The following is a 24,251-nucleotide window of genomic DNA, read 5'->3' on the forward strand; positions in this document are numbered from 1 at the left end:
AGAAATTCAAGAATTCCGAAAGGAGAACAACACTCAGCTGGACGACATAAAAGGTGAAATTCATGAGACTAACAGGAGAATCAGAGAGGTGGAAAACCGTATTGAAGCAGCCAAAACCAGCGTTCAAATACTGGAGTGGTGATGAAACACGTATTTAAAGCTCAAGCCCGACGCGATGAAAAACTGACCAGGTGACTGACCAGGAGGGGAGAGCCAGGAGAGTCTACAGAAGGAAATCTCCTCAATAAGAACAAAAATAATAACAGAAAAGGACGTTACAGGCAAAAGGTATGGGACTATTTAAAGTATTATGAGATGATCAAAATGTTTCTCTCTTTGCTCCCTTTCTGAGTAGACAAAACCTTATCACGGAGGACATTTTCTTTCGTTATTGGCATGAACAATTGCAAGGAGGTATTTCTGTAGTCTATTCATTACTACATAGTGGAAAAGGGGTGGGATTAAATAAGCTTATGCTTCTTCCTGCTCCTTTTTGAACATGAAAGTTATTTGGAGTTGTGGTTGCTCGTTTTCCTTTTGTTTTGCTCTGTTCATTTGTCTCTTTTAATTCTATTTTGTTGTACTTTTTCAACATGTTCAAAATAAAGATTCAATCAATCAATCAATCAATCAATCAATCAAACAATTGTTTTCAATGGACTAAAACACAATGGAGGGCCCTTCCTCTGCAGAGGTACAGAGGGGACCTACCTCCACAGACTTTTCATCTGGCAAGCTAAAGGGACTGTTTATAAACACCCCTATTTTGGAAACCATTTTGGCAAATATATGTTCTCCAAAAGAGTTCTTGGTTCATTCTACAAAGTTACTTTCTTTTATTTATCAGGGTAGCAGAGTCACTGTTTGTTGCTAGATATGGTACATGAAAGACTAAACATTATTTCCTTCAATGTGAATGGAATACTGAACCCTATCAAACACTTCAAGATTTTATCTAAGATGAAAAAAGAGAAGGCTAATATTGTATATTTACAAGAGACACATCTAGACGACATAGAACATAAAAAACTGCAAAGGATGGGTTTCACTAAGGTGTTTTTCTCATCACATACATCAAAACATAAGAGGCAGGTTGCAATTTTGATATCTTAAAGGGTTTCTTTTCAAAAAATGTATGAAGAAAAAGATGTGGAGGGTAGATACATTTAGGTCAGGGGAAAGCTAGAAGGATCTGATTTCACTTTGATTAGCGTATATATATTTCACCTCATAGTACTTTCTCTTTTTACAAGAAGATAATAGAGTTGATGATTAGCCAGTCTAAAGGATTCCTGGTCTGTGGAGGTGATCTGAATATACATTTAAACCCAAAACTTGATATATCAAAACAAACAGGCTCCAACAAAACAATTGGTAAAAAAGTGAAAGAGTTGATGAAGGACATGGGTTTGATTGATGTATGGAGGGAAATGTTCCCTTATGAAAAGAGATATACCCATTATTCCTCACATCACTCATCATATACTAGAATAGACTATTTGGTTGCATATAGCAGGGACAGATCAAAACTGATCGACTCAGATATTGGAACAATAGATCTTAGCGATCATGCCCCAATGCATATTGTAGTTGACTTAGAGGGAAACAAAAGAGATACAAATATGGAGATTTAACCCCAGCCTACTTAATGATGCTAATTTTAGGAAAGAAATGAGCAACGGAATTCAAATGTACATGAAAGAAAATGATAATGGAGAGGTGTCACCACTGATTTTGTGGGATGCAGCAAAGGCAGTATTAAGAGGAAGAATCATTGCAGCAGGAAAAAAAAATACCAGGAAAAACTACAGGACTCAAAAACAGCTGAGGCAGCTAGAAAGCAGCCATGCACAAAACCAAAATCTGTCTACAATAGAACAAATTAAAAAACTAAGAAATGAAATTAACTTAATGTACACTCAGGAAATTGAAAAGAAGATGCTATTTTCTAGACAAAGATATTATGAAAATGGCTCAAAATTTACAAAACTATTGGCGTGGAAACTTAAGAAACGACAAGCAGACAATACAATATACAAAGTAGGAGATCTCCAAAAAAACAAAATAGAAAGTAAACAGGACAAGATCTGTCTGTCTTTGAAACCTTTTATAAACAACTCTTTTCTCAAAGTACGGATGTCAGAATTGATCAAATGGACACATTTCTTGAAACGCTCAAATTACCTGTCATGAGTAAAGACCAGAATAAATAACCAGCCTCTGAAATAACAGTAAATGAATTAGAAAATGCCATAAGAAACCTGCAAGCTAATAAATCACCAGGAAGTGATGGGTTCACTTCCGAATTTTATAAAGCATTCAAAGAGGATTTTATTCATACATTGAGAAAATTGGGCACTTGAAAAGGCACAAATCCCACCCACCTGGAAGAAGCAATTATCTCTCTCATTCCAAAGGAGGCCAAAGATAAGAAATAATGTGGGTCATACGGCCGATTTCCATACTTAACGTAGATTACCGTATCTATACATCTATAATAGCAAAACGAATGGAAAGAATACTCCCTAACCTCATCAAGCTGGCTTTATACATAAAGGTCAAACCCAAGATAACACAAGACGCACCTTACACATAATGAACTATATACAACAACATACAGAGCAGGCTGTGATCCTAAGTCTTGATGCTGAAAAGGCTTTTGACTCTGTTTGTTGGCAATACCTATATAGAGTTTTGCATGGTTTGAATGAGCCGGTAATAAAAAATGTAAAGGCATTATATGATAACCCGACTACAAGGCTTAGAATTAATGGTTACCTAACTCAACCTCTAACATTGGAGAGGGGAGTGAGACAAGGCTGTGCCTGGTCTCCTCTTGTCTTTGCTTTATTTCTGGAGCCACTAGACCAAGGCAGAACAGAAAAACTGCAGGTGTCACAATAAAGGATGTGGAACATAAAATACCAATTCAATTCAATTCAATTTTATTTATATAGCGCCAAATCACAACAAAAGTTGCCTCAAGGCACTTTCGCCTCAAGGTGCTTATGCTATGCTGATGATGTACTCTTATTCCTAAAAAGACCTGAGGAGTCTCTGTCGGAGGCAATGAACTGTCTTAAAAACATTGGCCCAATGACAGGATATAAACTTAATCTTGTCACGGTTCTGGGTCTTTCTGACCCAGCTTTTTGAGTTCTTGTGTTTTTTATATTATGGTTTATGTTTTGAGTCCTTTGTTGTACTGTGTTTGTTATTTCCCCAGGTTTCAGTTATGGTTATCATAGTGCATTGAATATTCAACAAGTAATACTAAAACATCATCAGTATACAATAGTGATGTGTCAGTCGCAAATGGCTCTTAGAGCTGACTCTTTGAAGTGAACGACACGAGCCAGCTCCTTATTGGGAGCTTGTTTTTTCTTGCTCCCACCCTCTCTTTTTTCTTTTTTTCGTTTCACTCTGCACGTGAGCCTTGTGCTTTGCGCTGAGCAGAGGGGGAAGGGGCGGTAGTTACACTCGCAGTAGCACAGGAACAGAGCGGGAGGGAGAGAGAGAGAAAGAGAGCCAGGGACAACAACAAGAGACAACATCGTCACATTAGAAAGGTACAGTTATTATTATTAATATTATAGTAATCATCCACAATTATTTTCAATTGCTGATAATAAAGCATTCAGAAATTTTATTCATGCAGTGAATCCTATGTATGCAATTCCAAGCAGGAAAACACTTTCCCAATGTCACGTCTGGTGTGTCAGACGTGTGGAGAAGGAGAATAGGCTCCAAGATGCATTTTTGATGCGAGTGAGTTTTATTAGTAAGAAAGGAGAAACAAACAGGAATGTGGTGGCCAAAATCTCGAATCTTATGTCCAAAGAAACAAAACAGGAGCCCCAAAAGATCTCAAAAGAAGACACGAGATTCCAAAACCAAAAGTTCAAGAAAGAAACTGGAGCCAAGAAACAGTACAGGAACAGTTCAGAAGGCCGACCCGGAGGCGAACAGCACAGGAGTCCGAAACACAACAGTTCAGGGGGCCAACCACGCAGAAGGCAGTGGCGGCAACGCAGTCAAAGGAAATCCAGAGGCTGGCTGTGCGGAACGCAGCAGCGGCGACGCAAGCGGTCCCTCAGACCCTCCAGCAGAGACAGAAGGCTGAAGCAGCCCCCAACAGAGCCTCAACACTAAGCTTGCGGCTCCTTAGCAGGGGACAAAGCTGGAGGCCCTGAGTACTTTCTCCCACACTGAAAACACTGGAATGATAACATTATTTGAACATTACCTAATAAGACTGATTCAGGACAGACAATTAGTTCTTTTAAACTTTTTCAGCTTAACGAGTGAACCGTCAGCTCGTTCAAACACACGTTAAAGTCCGTTTGGCTCGACACCACCGAACAGAGGCAGCAATATAACATAGCTAACATTAACAGTGCAGTGAATCCTGCTTGTGCCGTCATATTCAGGACTGCAAACCGAGCAGCATTCACTGACTTTCAGCTTGTTGTGTTTGTGGATATATGACTGACTTTAATTATCCATAAAATTATCACATTCTCTGTAAGATTAAGGTCAACTATTGTATTATTATTATATTTTAAAGATAAGATAACTCTTTATTGTCATTGCACAGTCATACATAGTACAATAGTACAATGAAATTGGAAAACTACTTCGGCACTACATATAACACAACACGACACGATACGACACATCACAACGCAACACAAACAACACAACACAGTATAATAACTTAGTAATAAAAAAGAAGAATAAGTGTATTTGTATTGCACACTGTTATTATTGCACATTAATTATTATTGCACCTTTTTATAAATATAAATATTATTATTATTACTGTTTTACCATTGTTAACCCCCCCCCAAAAAAAAATCAGGGCTATTGCCCTGTTGTAAAAGCTGTCCTTCAGTCTATTTGTTCGGGACCTCAGTAGCCTGAACCTCCTGCCAGACGGCAGCAGCTTAAACACCCGGTGTCCTGGGTGTGTACCGTCCCGTAGGATGCTGCGTGCCCTCTTGAGACAGCGAGTGCTGTACAGGTCCTTCAGGGAGGGAAGAGGATGTCCAATGATCTTTTGGGCCATATTGATGACCCTCTGGAGTGCCTTTCTCTGTGCTGTGGTGCAGCTGGAGAACCACACGCCGATGCAATATGTCAGCACACTTTCAATGGAGCAGCGGTAGAAGACGGTCAGCAGCTCCTTCTTCAGGTCCATTTTTCTCAGGATTCTCAGAAAGTGGAGACGCTGTTGGGCCTTCTTTAAAACCGCAGAGATGTTAGAGCTCCATTGGAGGTCTGTGTCTATGTGCACACCCAGAAACTTGAAACTGGAGACCCTTTCCACACACTCCCCGTTGATGCTGACAGGCTGCAGCTCAACTTCCTCCTTCTGAAGTCAACTACCAGTTCTTTTGTCTTGTTGGTATTGAGGTCCAGGTTGTTGTCTACACACCAATCTGACAGCCTCTGAACTTCAGCTCTGTATGCCGTCTCATCTCCCCCAGAGATGAGCCCCACCACGGTGGTATCATCTGCAAACTTGATGACTGCATTGTCTGGGTGGGAACTAACACAGTCATGTGTGTACAGAGTGTACAGTAGGGGACTCAGTACACAGCCTTGTGGAGAGCCGGTGTTAAGGCTGAGGAAAGATGAGGCCCCACTCTAACTCTTTGTACACTGTCTGAGAGGAAGTCTCTGATCCAGCGGCAGGTGGTAGAAGGAAGTCCAATTTCCAGCAGTTTAACTATTAGTCTGTCCAGGAGTACTAAGTATGATATTGAAAGCAGAGCTAAAGTCAACAAAGAGCAGCCTGGCGTAACGGCCCTGCACTTCCAAGTGAGAGATGGTGGTGTGGAGCGTTGTAGCAATGGCATCTTCAGTTGATCTATTAGCTCTATATGCGAACTGGAGCGGGTCGAGGTTGGGTGGCAGGCAGGACATGATGTGACGTCGGACCAGTTTCTCGAAGCACTTCATTATAACAGGTGTTAGAGCAACTGGTCGGTAGTCGTTGAGGCTGCTGATGTTAGTACGCTTTGGCAGTGGGACAATTGTGGCTGACTTTAGGCACGGCGGGATGCAGGACTGGGACAGTGAAGTGTTGAAGATCTTAGTGAAAACCCCAGCCAGCTGGTCTGCACACTCTTTTAGGACCCTTGCGGTTACCCCATCTGGTCCGGCGGCCTTCCTGGGGTTCACTGCCCTCAGTGTGTGCCTCACCTCATATTCCTGCACTATGAGGCTTGGGCTGCTGCTGCTGTCCGATGTTTTTGCTGCTGCTGCCTCTGGTCCCTTCACCTCAAAGCGTGCGAAGAAGTGGTTCAGCTTCTCCGCAAGCGCTGCGTTACTCTCAGTCAACGTGGTATTGCAAGGTATGTAGTTGGTTAAGTGCTGAACTCCCTGCCATACCTGTCGTGAGTTGTTGTTGCTGAAGTGGTCTTCGATCCTTCGACACTAAAGGCTTTAAAACCAAGTAAACGCTTTAAGTACAAACATCGGTAATGTCAGATAACTTTGCTGACATGTGGCCAACAGTAATGTTTTAATGTTCCTCATTATTAAACATTTGCACATAAATAAGTGACATAATATTCAGTACTTACTTTTAAAAGTTTATACTTTGGCCGCTCCGCTTCTGCCGTCTGCGGCAAAATTATCCACACCCACTGCCGCGCTATGAATTGTGGGATATGTTGGGCCACGAAGTCTACACCGAAACATCCTTAAAATTCACGGAAATGAAGGACGCATTTGAGGGCCGCATTTAGAGCAGCCTTTGAATTGGGACAGCCTCCGTCGTGTCGCTGTGATGTAATCGGCCTTAAAATGCAGCCTTTAAGGCTGCAGACCCTGAATTGGGATACAGCCAGAGGGAGCAGTCAGGGAGTGGGAAACAGGAGGGAAACACGGCTGGGGCAAATCAGGGCTAATGAGACAAGGGAAGCAAAATCTGATAAAATAACCTGAGACACGGACTTCAAAGTAAAACAGGAAACACAACACAGAGACATGGACTGTCGGAGTGAGATTTCAGAATTGTCATTTGTACTTAGAGACATATAATCATATATGCTTAGAGTTATATAATTGTTTACATATTGATAGAATGTCTCATCCTTAGTAGGTCTTTAAGACTCTGTGTACCATGAGATGGGGAGACGTTTACTCCCTATAGTGTTCTGGCATAACTCATACAAATTCCATATCTGTTCAGTGTCAAGTCTTAGTTGATTGCAGCAGGGAGGACTTCTCCCAGGAGACTCGTGGCGCCAGCTTTTTAAGGAGGTGTTCACAGGGTCATATTTTGACCCACACACATACACACACACCAGCTCACACAGACAGGTACTCTTTGTTCACATATATGCCTGTTTAAGATGTCAACCTAAACCTAACATGGACCTGACAAGGGGATACAGCAGACAGGGGAGACAGAGCAACCAAGGAACACAGACAGAAACCAGAACACAGAACACTAACAAAGAAACCAAAAGACTAGAAATGATAAATAATGTCAAATCAAAGTTCAATAATAATGCAAAACAGAAAACTCTGGGTAGACGACCTAGGCACCCTAACATTAACCACCAGACAGGTACGTTTATATCCTCCTTAGAACCAGCCTATTGATTTATGTCCTCTGTAATAAACATTTGTTTTTGGTCTATATCTTTTGACTTTTTTGAGCTATCCTAATAAGTCCTGATGTACGAAATAGAGGGCATCCTGGTCTTTCCATTTATATCTCATGTGTTTGGGTGGCCCCTTTTAGCTCCAAAGAGAAAGGAAATCACAAAAAATGGTCAATAAGAAGATTCATTTTTCCTCGGTGATCAGGAAGATATATAATATACTATTACTTCAATAATTATAAGTATTTGTATATCATATTCCTATGTACATTTTAGACCTGGGAGCAGAATTGCTGATGAACTGGTTTTTATTCAGGAACAGGCATGTCTATAATTATGTCACACACTGATTCGCTCTCTTTCGCACAAAATCACCAAAACACAGCACAAATCCCACCAATGATTCAATTCCTTATAAGTCATTGAATCAGGTACTGAAGCAGTGACGTGCTGAATGAAGCTTCAGTCGTCATTGATCACGTGACTCTGTTCAGACAAACCAAGCCTCAGCACAGCGTTTCTGAAGCAGTGTGTTGATCTTCTTTTTGACGCATGTGCCAGAGCTTCAGCTTCAAACGGGCCCATGTGAACTGAGCAACACTATCAGAGTTGCTGGAACCATGTCCCACTACTGGGCTACTCTGTTTTATTCTGTGTTTGGTTTTTGGAATTTTAATGTTGGTGAAAAAACACGTGGTTGGTCTGCACCTCATCTCTGCCTCAAGCCTCTTTTTTGAACCCAGCTGGTACAGGCCATCCTAACACACTGGAGCCACTAATCTCAGAAAATGTCTGACTTACAAAATGTATGATTTAATAAAAGAAGCTGCATAAAATAAATAAAAAAATGAATACATGGTAATTAACAAACACAGTTATAATAAGTATATAAATAAGTATATAAAAATAATTATAAAAAAGTATTCCTCTGTATTTGAATTGGAAACAATTATTGTTTATGTAAAAAGCTGCTGAAGACAAATCTGACTAAAGTAGCATTAATGAAACTGGATGAAGTGAATTATATACATATGTTTTTGAATATGTGTTAAGAACAACAAAGAAAATGTAATGAAGAGATTTTGAAGTTTGAAGTTTGTGTTAAATCTTCTAGGGCAGATAGATAGAGAGAGATGAGGTGTGGGTGGACATCAGATGATCAAATGTCAACAACCTGATTGGCCCAAGTGTGCAGATGTGACGTCCACTGAGGGAAGGGGGGAGAAAGGGTGAGCAGGTATAAAAGTGAGGTGAAGAAGAGATTCGGGGTTCTTCCCTTTTGTCCTCTGTGAGATGAGCAGTTCAGAAGTTTGGATCTAAGAGGTTCACAGTTAAAATTCCAGCAGAGACGCTAAAAGGAGAACCACAGTCCAACCTGTGAATGTTTTTAACCCTTTGTGAAACAACAAAGGCATAAATATGATCATATAAATATGATCTACTGGGTCAGACTCACAGGATCAGGGATTAGAACTCCTTTTATCAGAGAGATGAAATCTACTTCCTGTACAGGGTTTTTTTGTGGGCCGACCGATCGACAGAAACTAGAGTCAATAAAAAAACTGGACATTGGCTCAATGTGTGTGTGGCACAGGGAAACAAGGACTGAGCGCTGTGTAGTCCCACATAAAGTCAGACACCTGGTCACCCGAGGTGGACCATGGCATGGTCTATATGGAGGATACAGACACTGCTGAAAACATGACTCTGTCTGGTTTAGATGATAAAATGTCTTTACTTTAGGAGGCTGTGGCTCAGAGTACATTCACATAATGCCTTTGAATAAATGTAAAAAGCTTGTTTTTCTCCTGCTTTGATTTCTTTGTCCAGGTAGAAATTCTGCTTTTTGCCTCTAAAATCTGAAACAGTTTGAAACAAAGTTTGGCGCTCTAATCCTCTCTGTGTTTGTCCTTTGGTCAGATGGTGATATTGAATGAAATATTCCAGTATTCAGTAGCTCAGCAGCTTTGTAACATGTGGTTTTGCACACTGTTCAAACCTCAGATGTTTGTGTAAACAAGTGTGGAGGACACAAACTCACGGGGGGAGGAAGGACATTTACTGTTGATGTGTCTGACATTTAGTCTCCATGAGTTCTCATAAGACTGAAGAACTCTGTGATCTCTAACATGCAGCTGTATGTTTTGAAATGATGTGTCTCATTCTCTGGACTTTACTAGACAACGAGTGAAGAACATATAACGAATATCATCTTTAAAGTGATGAATAATAACTCTGCCTCTGTGTCTTCATAAAAAGATCGTACTTCTGAAAGGTCAGAGGGCAGCATCCACTCTGGGTTTACACAGTTTTGCAGGTTTAGCTCTTCGGAAGTTCAGCACCTGCTTTTTCAACCAATCAGAAGCCAGTATTGTAGAGAGTTCATATTTCTTTTCATGCAATTGAATAATTTTGAATGTTTAGGTGAATATTTCTATTTAGAGTATTTTCTCGATCAGTGTCTTCAGTCCTGACCCTGAGTGCGTACATTTAAAAATAAAGTGATATAACTTCTTTTACATTACTGTGAACTTCTTGTACAGTTTGACAGCTGATTGTTGTCGTGTTTGTCGTCATATGAAGATCGTTTCCTAAAGAGGACTGAACAGTCATTTAGCCTCTGGCTCCATCCATGAATCTGATATTTGCTGTATAATCTGTGCTGTTAATAGTGTAATGGAACATATAATTTGTACATATAATTTCATATGTAATTATGATGATCTTTACCCATTAAGATTTTAAATGAACGATAAACAAAGGCCAAGAAAACTGAGTTAAACTGCTGAGTCTACTATATATTTGCACCATGAATGAATGAATTGTTTGCACCAGTAATAAACAATCAAATACATCAAATTATCATCAATTATTTAAATAAAAAGAACCATCGCACCAAACAAAACAACAATTCAACAGACAGTTCTATAAAACTGTGGATGATTCAAAGTGCTGCTATAACTGCACAACAAAACTGCAGTGAGAAAAGCTTTGGATGTTCAGTTTAGTTATAATGACAGTTAAACAACTAAAATACTCGGTTAAGTAGGTGAGACAAAGTTACATTTACTGGATCAGTTTAAGACCAAAATACATTTGAATGAATTACTGACATGGACACTTTGTGAAAAATTACTAAACAGTTCAGGTAAAGTTTTACTAAAACCTTGAATTAAACTTGAAAGTTTTCATTTCAAATCCACTGTGACTGTGTACACAGGAAAGACTACAAAATAATGTTTGTTTGTTTGTTTGTTTGTTTGTTTGTTTGTTTGTTTGTTTGTTTTTGTAAACATTGTGGACTGATCTGCATTTGTTATTGCTAAATTTAAATATTTGTTACTATTTAATGATCATAATCTCATTAACTCGTCAATAAAGGGCATTTTGTAGAAACTGAGTTACAAGTTAACAAGGTTAGGTAGGTCAAAGTTTTTACTGCATATTGTAAATCAAACATAACACACCCTGGCACTGATGAAATAAGCATTTTATGACTTGTTGGTGCCTCCCTTCACAGATGTGTCTGTATCAGGATGGGTCTAAACAACATGGTGTAAATGCAGTTGCTGGTGAGCCTCATTTCCTGTAGGAGGTGAACAAGAGCAGAGATCTGTTTCCCTTCAGAGCACAGAGGTTGTTTCTGTTCAGAGGAAGTCAAACTGTCTGACAGTCACTGAGAGACGGTGAAACGGCACAGCACATGAATCAAATGGACCAAACAAAATTCTGTTGTTCAGTCTGTTTGGATCTACTGAAGGATCCGGTGGCTATTCCCTGTGGACACAGCTACTGCATGAACTGTATTAAAAGCTTCTGGGATGAAGAGGAAAAGAAGAAAATCTACAGCTGCCCTCAGTGCAGACAGACTTTCACAGCGAGGCCTGTCCTGGTGAAAAACACCATGTTAGCAGATTTAGTGGAGGAGCTGAAGAAGACTGGACTCCAAGCTGCTCCTGCTGATCACTGCTATGCTGGACCTGAAGATGTGGCCTGTGATGTCTGCACTGGAAGAAAAATGAAAGCCTTCAGGTCCTGTTTAGTCTGTCTGGCATCTTACTGTGAGGAACACCTTCAGCCTCATTATGAAGTACCTCCATTAAAGAAACACAAGCGGGTAGACCCCTCCAAGAAGCTCCAGGAGAACATCTGCTCTCGTCATGATGAGGTGATGAAGATGTTCTGCCGTACTGATCAGCAGAGTATCTGTTATCTCTGCTCTGTGGATGAACATAAAGGCCACGACACAGTCTCAGCTGCAGCAGAAAGGACTGAGAGGCAGAGAGAGCTGGAGGTGAGTCGACAAAACATCCAGCAGAGAATCCAGGACAGAGAGAAAGATGTGAAGCTGCTTCAACAGGAGGTGGAGGCCATCAATCAGTCTGCTGATCAAACAGTGGAGCACAGTGAGAAGATCTTCACTGAGCTGATCCATCTCATCCAGAAAAGAAGCTCTGATGTGAAGCAGCAGATCAGATCCCAGCAGGAAACTGAAGTGAGTCGAGTCAAAGAGCTTGAGGAGAAGCTGGAGCAGGAGATCACTGAGCTGAAGAGGAAAGATGCTGAGCTGAAGCAGCTCTCACACACAGAGGATCACATCCAGTTTCTACACAACTACCCCTCACTGTCAGCACTCAGTGAGTCTACAGACTCATCCAGCATCAATATCCGTCCTCTGAGCTACTTTGAGGATGTGACAGCAGCTGTGTCAGTGCTCAGAGATAAACTACAGGACATTCTGAGAGAGGAATGGACAAACATCTCACTGACAGTCACTGAAGTGGATGTTTTACTGTCACAACCAGAGCCAAAGACCAGAGCTGGATTATTAAAATACTCATGTGAAATCACACTGGATCCAAACACAGCAAACGCATGGGTGTTATTATCAGAGGGGAACAGAAAAGTAACATTAATGAATCAACAACAGTCTTATTCTGATCATCCAGACAGATTCACTGACAGGTCTCAGATCCTGAGTAGAGAGAGTCTGACTGGACGTTGTTACTGGGAGGTGGAGTCGAGAGGGGGAGGAGTTTCTGTAGCAGTTGCATACAAGAGTATCAGCAGAAAAGGAGGTAATGAATGTTTATTTGGATTTAATGACAAATCTTGGTCATTAGATTGTAACAACAACAGTTATACATTTCGGTACAACAACATCCAAACTCCTGTCTCAGGTCCTTGTTCCTCCAGAGTAGGAGTGTACCTGGATCACAGAGCAGGTATTTTGTCCTTCTACAGCGTCTCTGAAACCATGACTCTCCTCCACAGAGTCCAGACCACATTCACTCAGCCGCTCTATGCAGGACTGAGGTTTTACTATTTTGGGGACACTGCTGAGTTGATGAAACTGAAATAGACTGAAGTCTTTCATATTGTGGGTTTAAATCTGTGTTTTAGTTTCATTTTATTTTCTCTCCATCATTTCTGCACAGAGATCAGCTGTCAGTCAAACATTATGGGTGGTACCTCCACATCTTCTAGTTGTTCTCTTGATGTTTCTGAGTTTTTAAAGGAGATCTTTCCTGTGACTGTTTATGGAGGCTATCACTGCTCATCATCATTTTGATTTACTAAAATATTTCTCCACATGAAAATGTAAACTTCTCTATCCTCTAAATGTTTCTGGAATATTTGTATTGAAAAATGTCGACATTTCTCTTTATGAGTATGGCAGACCATGTGTGTGTGTTTGTGTTTGTTTTTGTCAAAATCATCAAACAAATGAGGAAAAACTGTGATTTTAATGAATGAATTCATATATTGTGTTGATGTTTTATTGTGTGAATAAACTGGAAGGTTTGACTATAAATCAAACTTTGAACAAAGTCTTTTCTTCTGTCTTCATTCCAGGATCTCACTCAAATCTGATGCAGAAAATATGAAACTAATCTGAGAGAATAACTGAAGCAGTTTTCCTCCTGAAGCATCACAAAGTTCAATTCAATTCAATTCAATTTTATTTATATAGCGCCAAATCACAACAAAAGTCGCCTCAAGGCGCTTTATATTGTACAGTAGATAGCACAATAATAAATACAGAGAAAAACCCAACAATCATATGACCCCCTATGAGCAAGCACTTTGGCAAGTTCAGAGTTCATGTTTAGAGCAGAAGATTCAGCAGTCGCTCTGTGACCTTTCAACTTTCTTCACTGAAACAGCTTCATTACAGAGAAACAAGTCACATTTTCTTGATGTTCTTAAGTCCTTTCAGATGTTTGTAATGGTCCTTGAATGCAGCATCAGTGTCGCAGGTTTAAAAGGTCACTTTCTGTTGTGTTCAAAGATTTCCTTCAGATATGGTCTTTAATCAGTAAAGCCAGTGATACAGCAGTGTCATTAGCTGTGTTATTGGCACCAGGCTGTGTTTATGTATGTATTTAATTCTGTCTGAGGATCTCTTCAGCATCAAATGATCATTTGCTCAGCTGCTGTGTCTCATCTCTTATCAGACATTGGTTGGAACAGAGTTTTGTTGCTGACCATCTGACAAGAGGGTGAAGAAAAGCTTCAGGCTTCATTTGGACACTACGTTGGACAGAAGTCTCCACAAAAATGACTCAGAAACACAAATATTATCAATGAAAGTCCGAATTTCAAAAAGGGGTCATACATGATCCTGAGAAATGTCCTTGAACATTTGAACATGAGTCAGAGGGTTGTCAGGTTTCTACACTGCATCGTGGCATCAAGCCTGAGATGTCTGTGTGAACAAGTATGGAGGACACAAATGCACAGACGGAGTCGAGCTGTTTACTGCTGATGAGGAAGGAAAATAGTCTGTTGGATATTAAAGCAGCATTTATTAGAGTAAGAACAGATACTTGTGTCCTTCATTTGATCCCCGTCAATTTACAGAAGACTTAAAGTCCCTTTGACTTCTAACATACAGCTGCATGTTTACAATTTTATTATTTACTCATTTATTTATTTCTAGCAAAGCGAGACTTTACTGATTAAAGACATATAATCAGACATATTACTGTTACTTTCTGAAAAAGACTCACATAAAGCAGATTTATCACAAGCAAACATCAAGACACATCCGTCATGGCTTAAAGTTGCAGTGGGACTCTTTCGCCATCTGGTGGTTGTAACAGTTATGACAACTGTTCCTGCATATATGTCCCTCCTCAGTGTGAAGAAGACTGGACTCCAAGCTGCTCCTGCTGATCACTGCGTGTTCCTCCTGTGTCTAAAATCTATTTCCATTATGAATCAGGAAACTGTTTGCACCAATCATAAAGGCAATAAAATACGTCACACACTAAGAAATAACAAAAAGGAATTGTGGATTTCAAGGAGATTTTTCCCTCGTTTTTTGAAACCATAAGAATACAAACTAATGCAAGACTGTCATGTTTTCATAAGTTTGTAGAGACACTGTTCTGTTGTATTCTAGGACATCAGTCACTTTTTAAATGCATGCTACTCCCTCATCATCATCATCATCATCATCATCATCAGCACCCATGACCTCCTTTTAGTCTTTGTTTTGTTATTTTTCAGAGTTCAGGAGACGTTCTTATGGGATTTCCACAGTGTACAAGTACTGTTTAGACCCTTTACCTAAAAAGATAAAATGGCCACATTTAAGAAGGCAGGACCTGCAGTTATTGTCCTTTTTCCAGACATTTATCTGGCACTTACTTTGGGGTTTTCTTGGTTGAGTCTCTCCACAGCAGCCAGGGAGGTGACAAACACCGCCGGCTGACAGTGAACCGTTTTCTGCAGCTCAAATTCAAATTCAAATTTTATTTGTCACGTACACAGTCATACACAGTACGATATGCAGTGAAATGCTTAGACAACTGCTCATGACCTAAAGAAAAAAGAAAAGGCTATGAATAAGATAGGAAATAAATATGAAAATTAAAAAGGGGTAAATTTAACTAGGAAGGAATAAAATAAAATATATAAATTAAAGTTAAAAATGAAATAACTGTACAACACAAATTAGAATGAAGGGTAAATTTAACTGGGAAAGAATAAGATAAAATATATAAATTAAAGTTAAAAAATAAAATAACTGTACAACAAAATACACAATACACAGTATAGAACTATATAAGAATGTATGAAGAAAGCTCGTCCTCGGGGCAGTGTTGCCAACTTAGCCACTTTGTCGCTATATTTAGCGAGTTTTCAGACCCCTTAGCGACTTTATTTCTAAAAAAAAAGTCGCTAAAAAAAGACGTGAAAGCGGGTATCGCTTTTACTCTCAACAAGCAGCGGGTGCTGTAACGCAGTCAGTTCTTCTTTTACTCTTTTGCTGTTTTGTGGATCACAAGGTTTAAAACTACTTATAAACACACACACACAAAGTAACTCCACCAGAGTGCCTATTTCGGGTCACTTTTGCCGGTCCAAGCCCGGGTAAAGGAGCAGGGTTGGAATTGTGACATTAAAAAAAACAATAATTGCTAAAAGAAATTTAATTTGTAGTTCTAAATAAACTCTAAATGCATTTAGGACGTTTTTTACTCACTTTATGTCTCTTCCACGATGTTATTTCTCTCTCCAACAACATAGGTTACAATTAGATTAGCATGACCAATTATGCAAATTAGGCGATGACGTCATTTAGCAACTTCTAGCGACTTTTAGGACAGCCAATAGCGATTTTCCTTACTGAGGAGTTGGCAACACTGCCTCGGGGCCCTCCAGACACAGAGACTGCAGGTGTTCCAGATCTACTGGCGTTTAGATCAACTGGCGTTAGTCGAACAGATGTGTGGCAGTCTTGCGTTTCAGGAGCTGCTACCGACAAACCAGCAAAAAAACGCCAAATGTGTCACCTGTGACACTTGTGAGGTTATCTCAAACACACTCCGTCAGTCTTGATGCTGTTGAACAACAAAATGTTTAAAAATGTGGCGAGTTTACCTGGTGATATCCTCACGCGCGACGCGATCGCGAAAACAGCAAACAATTAACACCACGCCGATGTTGTTCACAGGACACCAAGAGTAAACGATCGGGAGACTCTTGTCGTCGTTATCGTTCCCCTCGCACGGTTTATTTCTCCGAATTCAGCGTTTTTGCTTCACAACTAAAGCGAGCAGTTTACTTTGTGCACTAACATGGAGTCGAGTCAACCAGCGCCACCTCTGGCCAAGTACCACAGCCTACAGCCAGATCAACTTGTGACACACATCTGCAGCACGTTTGAATTCGTTTCATGCACAACACATTTGTACCTTTCAATTGTGTCTGTTTGTGCGTCATGCAAATAAACCTTTGAAAAGAATGAAATGACACTAATATTTCACTAGTGTTGTAACATCACATGTCGTTAGCGTAGTCTGTCTGTGTCTTTTCTCTGCGAACAAACATTTTAGAGTTGGTTGTTATATACAGTCTGTATAAGTGTGGTTAATCTAATAAACATTTGTAAGGAGATGGCAGTTACTGTGAATGTACAGCAGGTGATTAGTAATAAACAGTCAGACAATGACCCTGACAATCTCATTCAGTCTTGCAGATTGAATGCACCTTCTGTGGAAAGTGGTACCACACAGTGTGTGTGGACTTCCCCTGTGCAGAAGGCGACTACAAATGTTGTGGGTGCTAAATAAACAGAAAAAAGTGATCCCTGTTGTCTTTGCTTACTGATTGTTTTTAGTGTTGACAATCCACATTGCTGCCATTGCATCTTTCAACATGTTTGTGGGTAGATTTGGATGTACCAGGGGTAAGTGCAGCCACTCAGCCTCTACTCAATGTGATCACAGCAGCAGGTGCAGATGTGTCACAAGTTAATAGTAGTAGGCTGTGGTACTTGGCCACAGGTGGCAGCAGTGGACTGACCTCCATTGGAGACTGCTCCAGCTGCTATGTGATAGTGGATCTGCTACAAATTGAAGATCATATGCAAGTTTTGGAAATTAACCCTTGTATTATGTTGAAAAACAAAAAAATGACTGATTTTGTTGCGGGTCATTTAGATCCGTACTGTGTAAATCCACTCAGAATTATCCAAAAACTGCAATAAAACAATAGCAACGTTATTTTCCATCAGATAAAAATGTAGAACACAGACATACAACAGTTAGACTTTCCATAACTATTTTAGGAACAATTTGGTTTTTCGTTCTTACAAACTAGAGCAGGGCGATATGACCAAAAATATTTATCACGATATATATCGTGTATACATTTTCAAATGTATACATTTGAAAATTTGCGATAACGATATAACTGACAATATAATTGACACTAGACAAAATACTTTACAACTCCACAACTTTATTAGTGCAAAAAACCTCATCAATGTATTTTCACTTAAACAAGCAGCTATTTTTTATGTGCATTAAAGTTATATAAATATTCAACAGTGCAAATACAAATTCCTTGCTGACAGTTTAACCAAAAGGCATTTCCAGTGGAAATTGGCCGACACATCCTCAGCATAACCATGTATAATATCCACAAAACTTAAAAAGAGGTTATACACACACAATACGGTAATATTATGTTGAAGCACAGTACGTATCACTCCGCGAGGCTCCTGCCTACGATAGCCGTAATGCTCCGACAATCCATCAAGCGGTGCAGCTTCGTAGCTTAGCAAAGTCGTACTGAAACATCTGACAGATTTTCGAGCGCCGTGTACCACATAAAATCGTTTCAAGGTCAGTAAACACAACCAGAATTCATACATAAGGCACACGGGATTATAAGGGGCACTGTCGATTTTCAGAAAAATCAAAGGATTGATTTTAAGTGTGCTGTATTTTCCAAACAACACGGTAATAACGACGGCCCGCTAGCATGCTCTACCAAAAATAGTGCTTTGTTGTGTATCTGACGGACGAAAGCTAAACCAGTTCCACACCACTGAAGTTGCAGCATTTTTACAAACCAGTTCTGGTTCATCCGTTTCATTTAACGATCCACTTTAGCTCTTCTCATTCTGCGTCACCGCCATGTGCATATGTAAACAAAGGCACTGCGCATGCGCGTTTTACCCATATTCTATCGCGATATTTCATTTTCCTATCGTTGCACAAAACTACACTGTGAACGGTATGATATAGCCCAGCCCTATTACAAACACATTTCTGTTGAACTTGCCCAACGTTCTCAGTTTTTCAATGCTCAACATTTTCAATTTTGTCCACATGATGGACAGAATGTAACTGTGTGCTTTCTGCAGATGTACTTCTTGCATTTCTCACAAAAAGTGCTTGTTTTCAAACAGGAATCTTCCTAACTAAGATTTAAAACAAAAGATTTCTACGTCTCCTCCAGTCTCACAAACAGATGACAAACCAAGTGACACACCTGAGTCACTGACTTTCTTAAATCCACTCACTCTAACTGGCTCTGTTTATTACTAATCACTGTGTAACTGCTGTGAATTCACAGTAACTGCCATCTCCTTACAAATCTTCATTGGATTAACCACACTTATACAGACTGTATATAACTACCAACTCCCCAGCCATGTTGATGGATTGCCTATATTGGCTGGAAATATTAATTTCCAGAGAAAAGACACAGGCAGACCCTGCTTATAGGATGTGATGTGACAACACTAATGAAATATTGATGTGTCATATTTGTCCGAGGCATATTTCATTGTTATGGAAAAAGAGAATATCAAAATCATGATGACCAATTGGAGTGGTGATTTCTATGACTTTGTGTATATAATTTGGAATTTTGAACAAATGTAGGCCAATAATAAATATATGATATCATTTCATTCTTTTCAAAGGTTTATTTGCATGACGCACAAACAGACACAATTGAAAGGTACAAATGTGTTGTGCATGAAACGAATTCAAACGTGCTGCAGATGTGTGTCACAAGTTGATCTGGCTGTAGGCTGTGGCACTTGGCCAGAGGTGGCGCTGGTTGACTCGACTCCATGTTAGTGCACAAAGTAAACTGCTCGCTTTAGTTGTGAAGCAAAAACGCTGAATTCGGAGAAATAAACCGTGCGAGGGGAACGATAACGACGACAAGAGTCTCCCGATCGTTTACTCTTGGTGTCCTGTGAACAACATCGGCGTGGTGTTAATTGTTTGCTGTTTTCGCGATCGCGTCGCGCGTGAGGATATCACCAGGTAAACTCGCCACATTTTTAAACATTTTGTTGTTCAACAGCATCAAGACTGACGGAGTGTGTTTGAGATAACCTCACAAGTGTCACAGGTGACACATTTGGCGTTTTTTTGCTGGTTTGTCGGTAGCAGCTCCTGAAACGCAAGACTGCCACACATCTGTTCGACTAACGCCAGTTGATCTAAACGCCAGTAGATCTGGAACAGGTCGTAACCCAGGATCTTCTGGGCTACGGTGAACATTTCTTTAACGTTGGGGTATTTCAAAAGTCCTCTGCCCATGCCCACAAACTGGCTGCCCTGACCGGGGAAGAGGAGCACGGAGCAGCCGCTGGGGTCTTTTTTGGGTCTCCGCTGAGGCGCCGCGGCTGGCTCGCTGTTCGGGGGAGAAGCGGGGGCTTCAGCCGGAGGAGGGTAATCTCCAGCCGCGGAACCGGGCTTGTTGGTGGACAGCGTCCTGCTCAGAGAGACCAGCGACCTGACCTTCCCTCTGGAAGATGCTGCCATCCTGACTGCCACTGATGCCAACATGAGCTGTTCCTCATCCAACGACGTGTCTGCGGATGAAATAAGACACACAGCCCGCCCGGACAAACTGTAATCACCGAAAGAGTCAACTTTGCTTGAACTCAACTCTGACATCTGCTCGGCATGACACCTCACAGGGAGACGCCATGTTGTTTATACGGAGTTTATTCTCGTCTTCTTCCGGTTGACGTTCAGGCTCTTTCACGCTGCAGCGCCACCTCAGGTCAAAGTATGTCATGCTCTAATGTATCGTGTTTTTCTTTTCTGTGCTTTAATTTGTCTACAAAGTGAAAATAACTATAAGAGCTTTTAAGTATACACAGACATGCGCTTCTTAAATTTAGCTTAATTGGCTCCACAGGTAGGAAGTAAAAAAGTAAAAAAAAAACTTCCTTGCTGTACTTAATTTTTACTCCCTACATTTTTAAACAAATATCTGTAGTTTCCACTCCGTATATTTTCAAAACAAACTCGTTACTTTGGGTTTAACGCATTTGGGGGAAGTTAATATTTCACGTCACTGCAGGCCTTCAAACAATGAGATTTGAGCCTAAACAGTGACACATGAAAGGCAGTCGCGTTTTAATCAGTAGAGATGAAAGAGCAAACCATGTACCGTAGTTTTGATTTATTTATTTTTAGCACAACACCAGAACAACTAGTGATGGTAAATTTGATTCTTTTTACTGAATCGAGTTTTAATGAGTCACTCACCAAAGTGAATCGGGTTTTTTGAGTCATTTGAGTCACTGAGTCAGTTGACCAGAGAGTGCAAAAAATGTACATTTTCACTCAAACTTAATTTGTTTCTCTTTTAATGTAAATCCTACTGCTAAGATGAGTGATTCTTAAAGAAAACAACTATTTTATATAGCAAAAAAGAGCAAAAGAATTTCTAAAGGGAACATTTCTTTTGTTTATTTTTATTTTATTAGTATTTTCCTTACATGTGTCAAATATATATTTTCTCATCTAAATGTCCACTGAGCTGTGAGCCAGGGGGCGGTAGTGCGCCTTAACATTGGTTGCCAACCAAGAAGAAGAAGAAGTAGCTGCGAGCCAGGAGGGAGGGGGTGAGTGAGTGAGTGATTCGTTCGCTCTATGATTCAGCACAGGAGGGAGGGGGTGAGCGAGTCATGAGTGATTCGCTCGCTCTATGATTCAGCACAGGAGGGAGGGGGTGAGCGAGTCATGAGTGATTCGCTCGCTCTATGATTCAGCACAGGAGGGAGGGGGTTAGCGAGTCATGAGTGATTCGCTAGCTCTACGATTCAGCACAGGAGGGAGGGGGTTAGTGAGTCATGAGTGATTTGTTTCCCCTACGATTCAGCGCAGGAAAGGAGGGGGTGAGTAGCTCAAATGTGCTGTTAGCATGTTAGCAGAGCGATGCTACTGTGAACCGAGGAGCTATTGTCTTGATGTGAGCTTCTACTCAGGGTTTTTTTTTCCAGTTCAGAGCAGAAATGTTTTTGTTAAGATACTGGATGTTGTGTTTTTCTTCACAATTTTAATTATAAGCTAGATATATTTCTACTAATGAAATTAGTTTGCTAACAGCAACAGGGATGAGTCAGTGAGTCAGTTGCGCTTGTGAATCATGATTCACGAGTCAGTAAAGTGATTCTCGAGTATTGAACGATTCGTTCATGATTCGCGCATCACTAAGAACAACCCCACGTGCCCATAATTTGCGGTACTTCAGAAAAAAAGGAGTGAACATAAAAGGGAGTAAAATGTTGTGGCAGGTAATTTCAAATGCAGCATTTCTATCACCTCAACAAACACTAACTGTGTCACAGTGTGTTGCTAGCTAAAGCTCCACTTGCTGTATTTCACAGGAAGAGAAAAGAATGAGAGCTAACTTCACTCAGAGATATAGAAAGAAAGAGAAAGAAACCAGGCTGTATTTAAAGGTAAGGACTGCTTAGTGATATTTGATAAAATGTAATTGTATTTTAACAGGGACATAAAGTGCTTGTCTTACTCCCTTCTTCTAGCTCGAAATTACTTGCCAAGTGGTAAGGACCGTTCATGGTCACACGGTGAGAACATTGGTGTTGACTATGAAGAGATATGGTCAGACAGGGGAGGGGCCAGTCAGATTTATCAACTCAACCTCCTTAAAGCATGGAGAGAGGCTGAAACCAATCTCTAGTGAGCCCGGTTAAGGAAAGAGATGAGTTGGTGCCTGAGATGCCAAATTCCAACATCCTCATTCCCGCCATTGAGATAACACTCTCACACAGGCCCAGAGAGCAGATGTTGCTGCATTGCAGATGTGTTATACCCCCTGCCCAGCCGAATGACTCTCAAAAAGAAAATTTTGCAGAAAATCAATGTGATCGCTTGGATCACTGGAATTATCATCTCGATATCTCTTGTCCTTCTTTCATTTCAGACGTCTTGAAAACAAGTTTTAACAAAGTCCTGGAGAAGTGCCCAATGCTGGAGGACCTCCTGCTTTACCCCTGGCTCAGATAAACTCCTCTCTGACACAAACACACACGCATACTGAATTCACATCTTGCCATACAAATGTGATACAGTAACCAACTTTCTTTCTTTCAGAAAAAAAGAAAATTGGGAGATTCAAAATTTTCCTCACAGTAATGTTTGCATCAGTCTATCAGATGAATCCCCTCCAAGTCCAATATTTACATCAGTTACAGTGATAATGCTTGGTGTCTACTTTCAGCCACCGCAGTAGAATGCCAGGAATGAATCTCATTGAAATTGTAGTTGCATTTGCTATTTAATTTAATTGTCATGGATGATACACAGACAACCCAACAGCAAACAGAGGAAAACAATGGGCTTAAATACACAGAGGGATAAATGAGGGAATAAGACACAGGATGAGAGCACAGCTGCCAGAAATCACAAACAACAAGACCATGGGGAAGGAAAACTGAAAACACTAACATAGTCTAAGGAGCTTAGAAAGAAAACGTCTGGACTTCTTTAAGTTGCTTGAAGACGTTCAAGCAAAGTTTAAGTTCTTTTCATCCGAGAAGGTGAAACATCTTCAAGCAACTTCAAGTCCAGACGCTTTCTTTCCAAACTCCTTAGACTACGATGACCTAGATGACTGAGAACCTTCACAGACATGAAAACACTAACATAGCACACAAGACTATCAAAGTAAAACAGCAAACAAGAGACTTTTACAAAGACACAGAGTTGACACAGAGACATGACTGACTGGGGAGAAATTGGGGAACATGGAAAGAAGAATGACTAGACATGACACGTGGGACACAGGGGCAAGGCAAAGTAACAGAAACCTAAAGCCTAAGAATATAACACAAGAAGAAAACAATAAAGAGAACCAAAAACATACATAAGAATAATCAATGAATATAAATGAACAAACACAAAACACTGGGTCACAGACTCAGTACCATGACAGTTAAATGTACAATAATAAATACTTTAAATCAGATGACAATGTAGCTGACACTGTGTTTATTAGTGTGTGGTCAACCACAAATCTTCATACTGTCATCCATACATGAGGTCTTTATACAAACGATGAAAGATAATGAAAGAAACTGTTTAATTGATATGAAATGATTGAATTATATGAAATATTATGGCTTTGTCTGCCAGAGTGTTTTTCTGTAAACTACTTTGAACTACTGGCAGTCAGTGAAGTCACTGAAAGTCAAGATTCTATGTTGTGTTGCCGTAGTTTCCAGAGTTTACTTATAAAGCTCACTTACAGAATTCAGTTAGAAAAGTCAAGCATTTGAAGGGCGCACATTTGAAGGAATATTAACTCAATATTAACTCATTACGGTTTACATTTTCGAGTTTAAAAGTTCTCCGAAATTACAATGAAAAAGGAAACAAGAAAAATTACCACTCCAGCCGATAAGAAAGATTCAGGAGATCAAGGTAAGTAAAATAATAAAATCAAATCCTGGTAAAATCCAAATCCTAGAAATGTTGACACTGTGTGAATCATTTTTAGAGCAATTGAATCATATGTTTGATTGAAAATAGCTTTAATACAAGATGTCTAATC

General features: G+C 40.1%; 1 protein-coding gene across 2 annotated transcripts; it reads left to right on the forward strand.

Annotated features, from left to right (window-relative positions):
- The first annotated feature begins 11,131 nt into the window (after positions 1–11,131).
- On the forward strand, positions 11,132–13,451 carry LOC109195525 (tripartite motif-containing protein 16). Of its 2 annotated transcripts, XM_019347679.2 has the most exons (2): positions 11,132–12,940; positions 13,318–13,450. In XM_019347679.2, exons 1-2 carry the CDS (start codon positions 11,323–11,325, stop codon positions 13,374–13,376), a joined length of 1,677 nt encoding a protein of 558 aa, XP_019203224.1. In that variant the 5' UTR covers positions 11,132–11,322; the 3' UTR covers positions 13,377–13,450. The 2 variants fall into 2 exon arrangements, with proteins under 2 accessions (XP_019203224.1, XP_025756472.1); XM_025900687.1 differs by having other exon boundaries at positions 11,132–13,451.
- Positions 13,452–24,251: the final 10,800 nt, after the last annotated feature.

This window comes from Oreochromis niloticus, linkage group LG18 (assembly GCF_001858045.2).
Source record: "Oreochromis niloticus isolate F11D_XX linkage group LG18, O_niloticus_UMD_NMBU, whole genome shotgun sequence".
In the NCBI taxonomy this organism is placed as follows: Eukaryota; Metazoa; Chordata; class Actinopteri; order Cichliformes; family Cichlidae; genus Oreochromis; species Oreochromis niloticus.

What these genes read in the sequence shown, in the direction of transcription:
- LOC109195525 (XM_019347679.2), top strand. Translation starts at nt 11,323, where the DNA reads ATGAATCAAATGGACCAAACAAAATTCTGTTGTTCAGTCTGTTTGGAT. An exon ending in CTATGCAGGACTGAGGTTTT is followed by an intron (nt 12,941 to 13,317) that starts ACTATTTTGGGG and finishes TGTGTGTGTTTG; the next exon opens with TGTTTGTTTTTGTCAAAATC.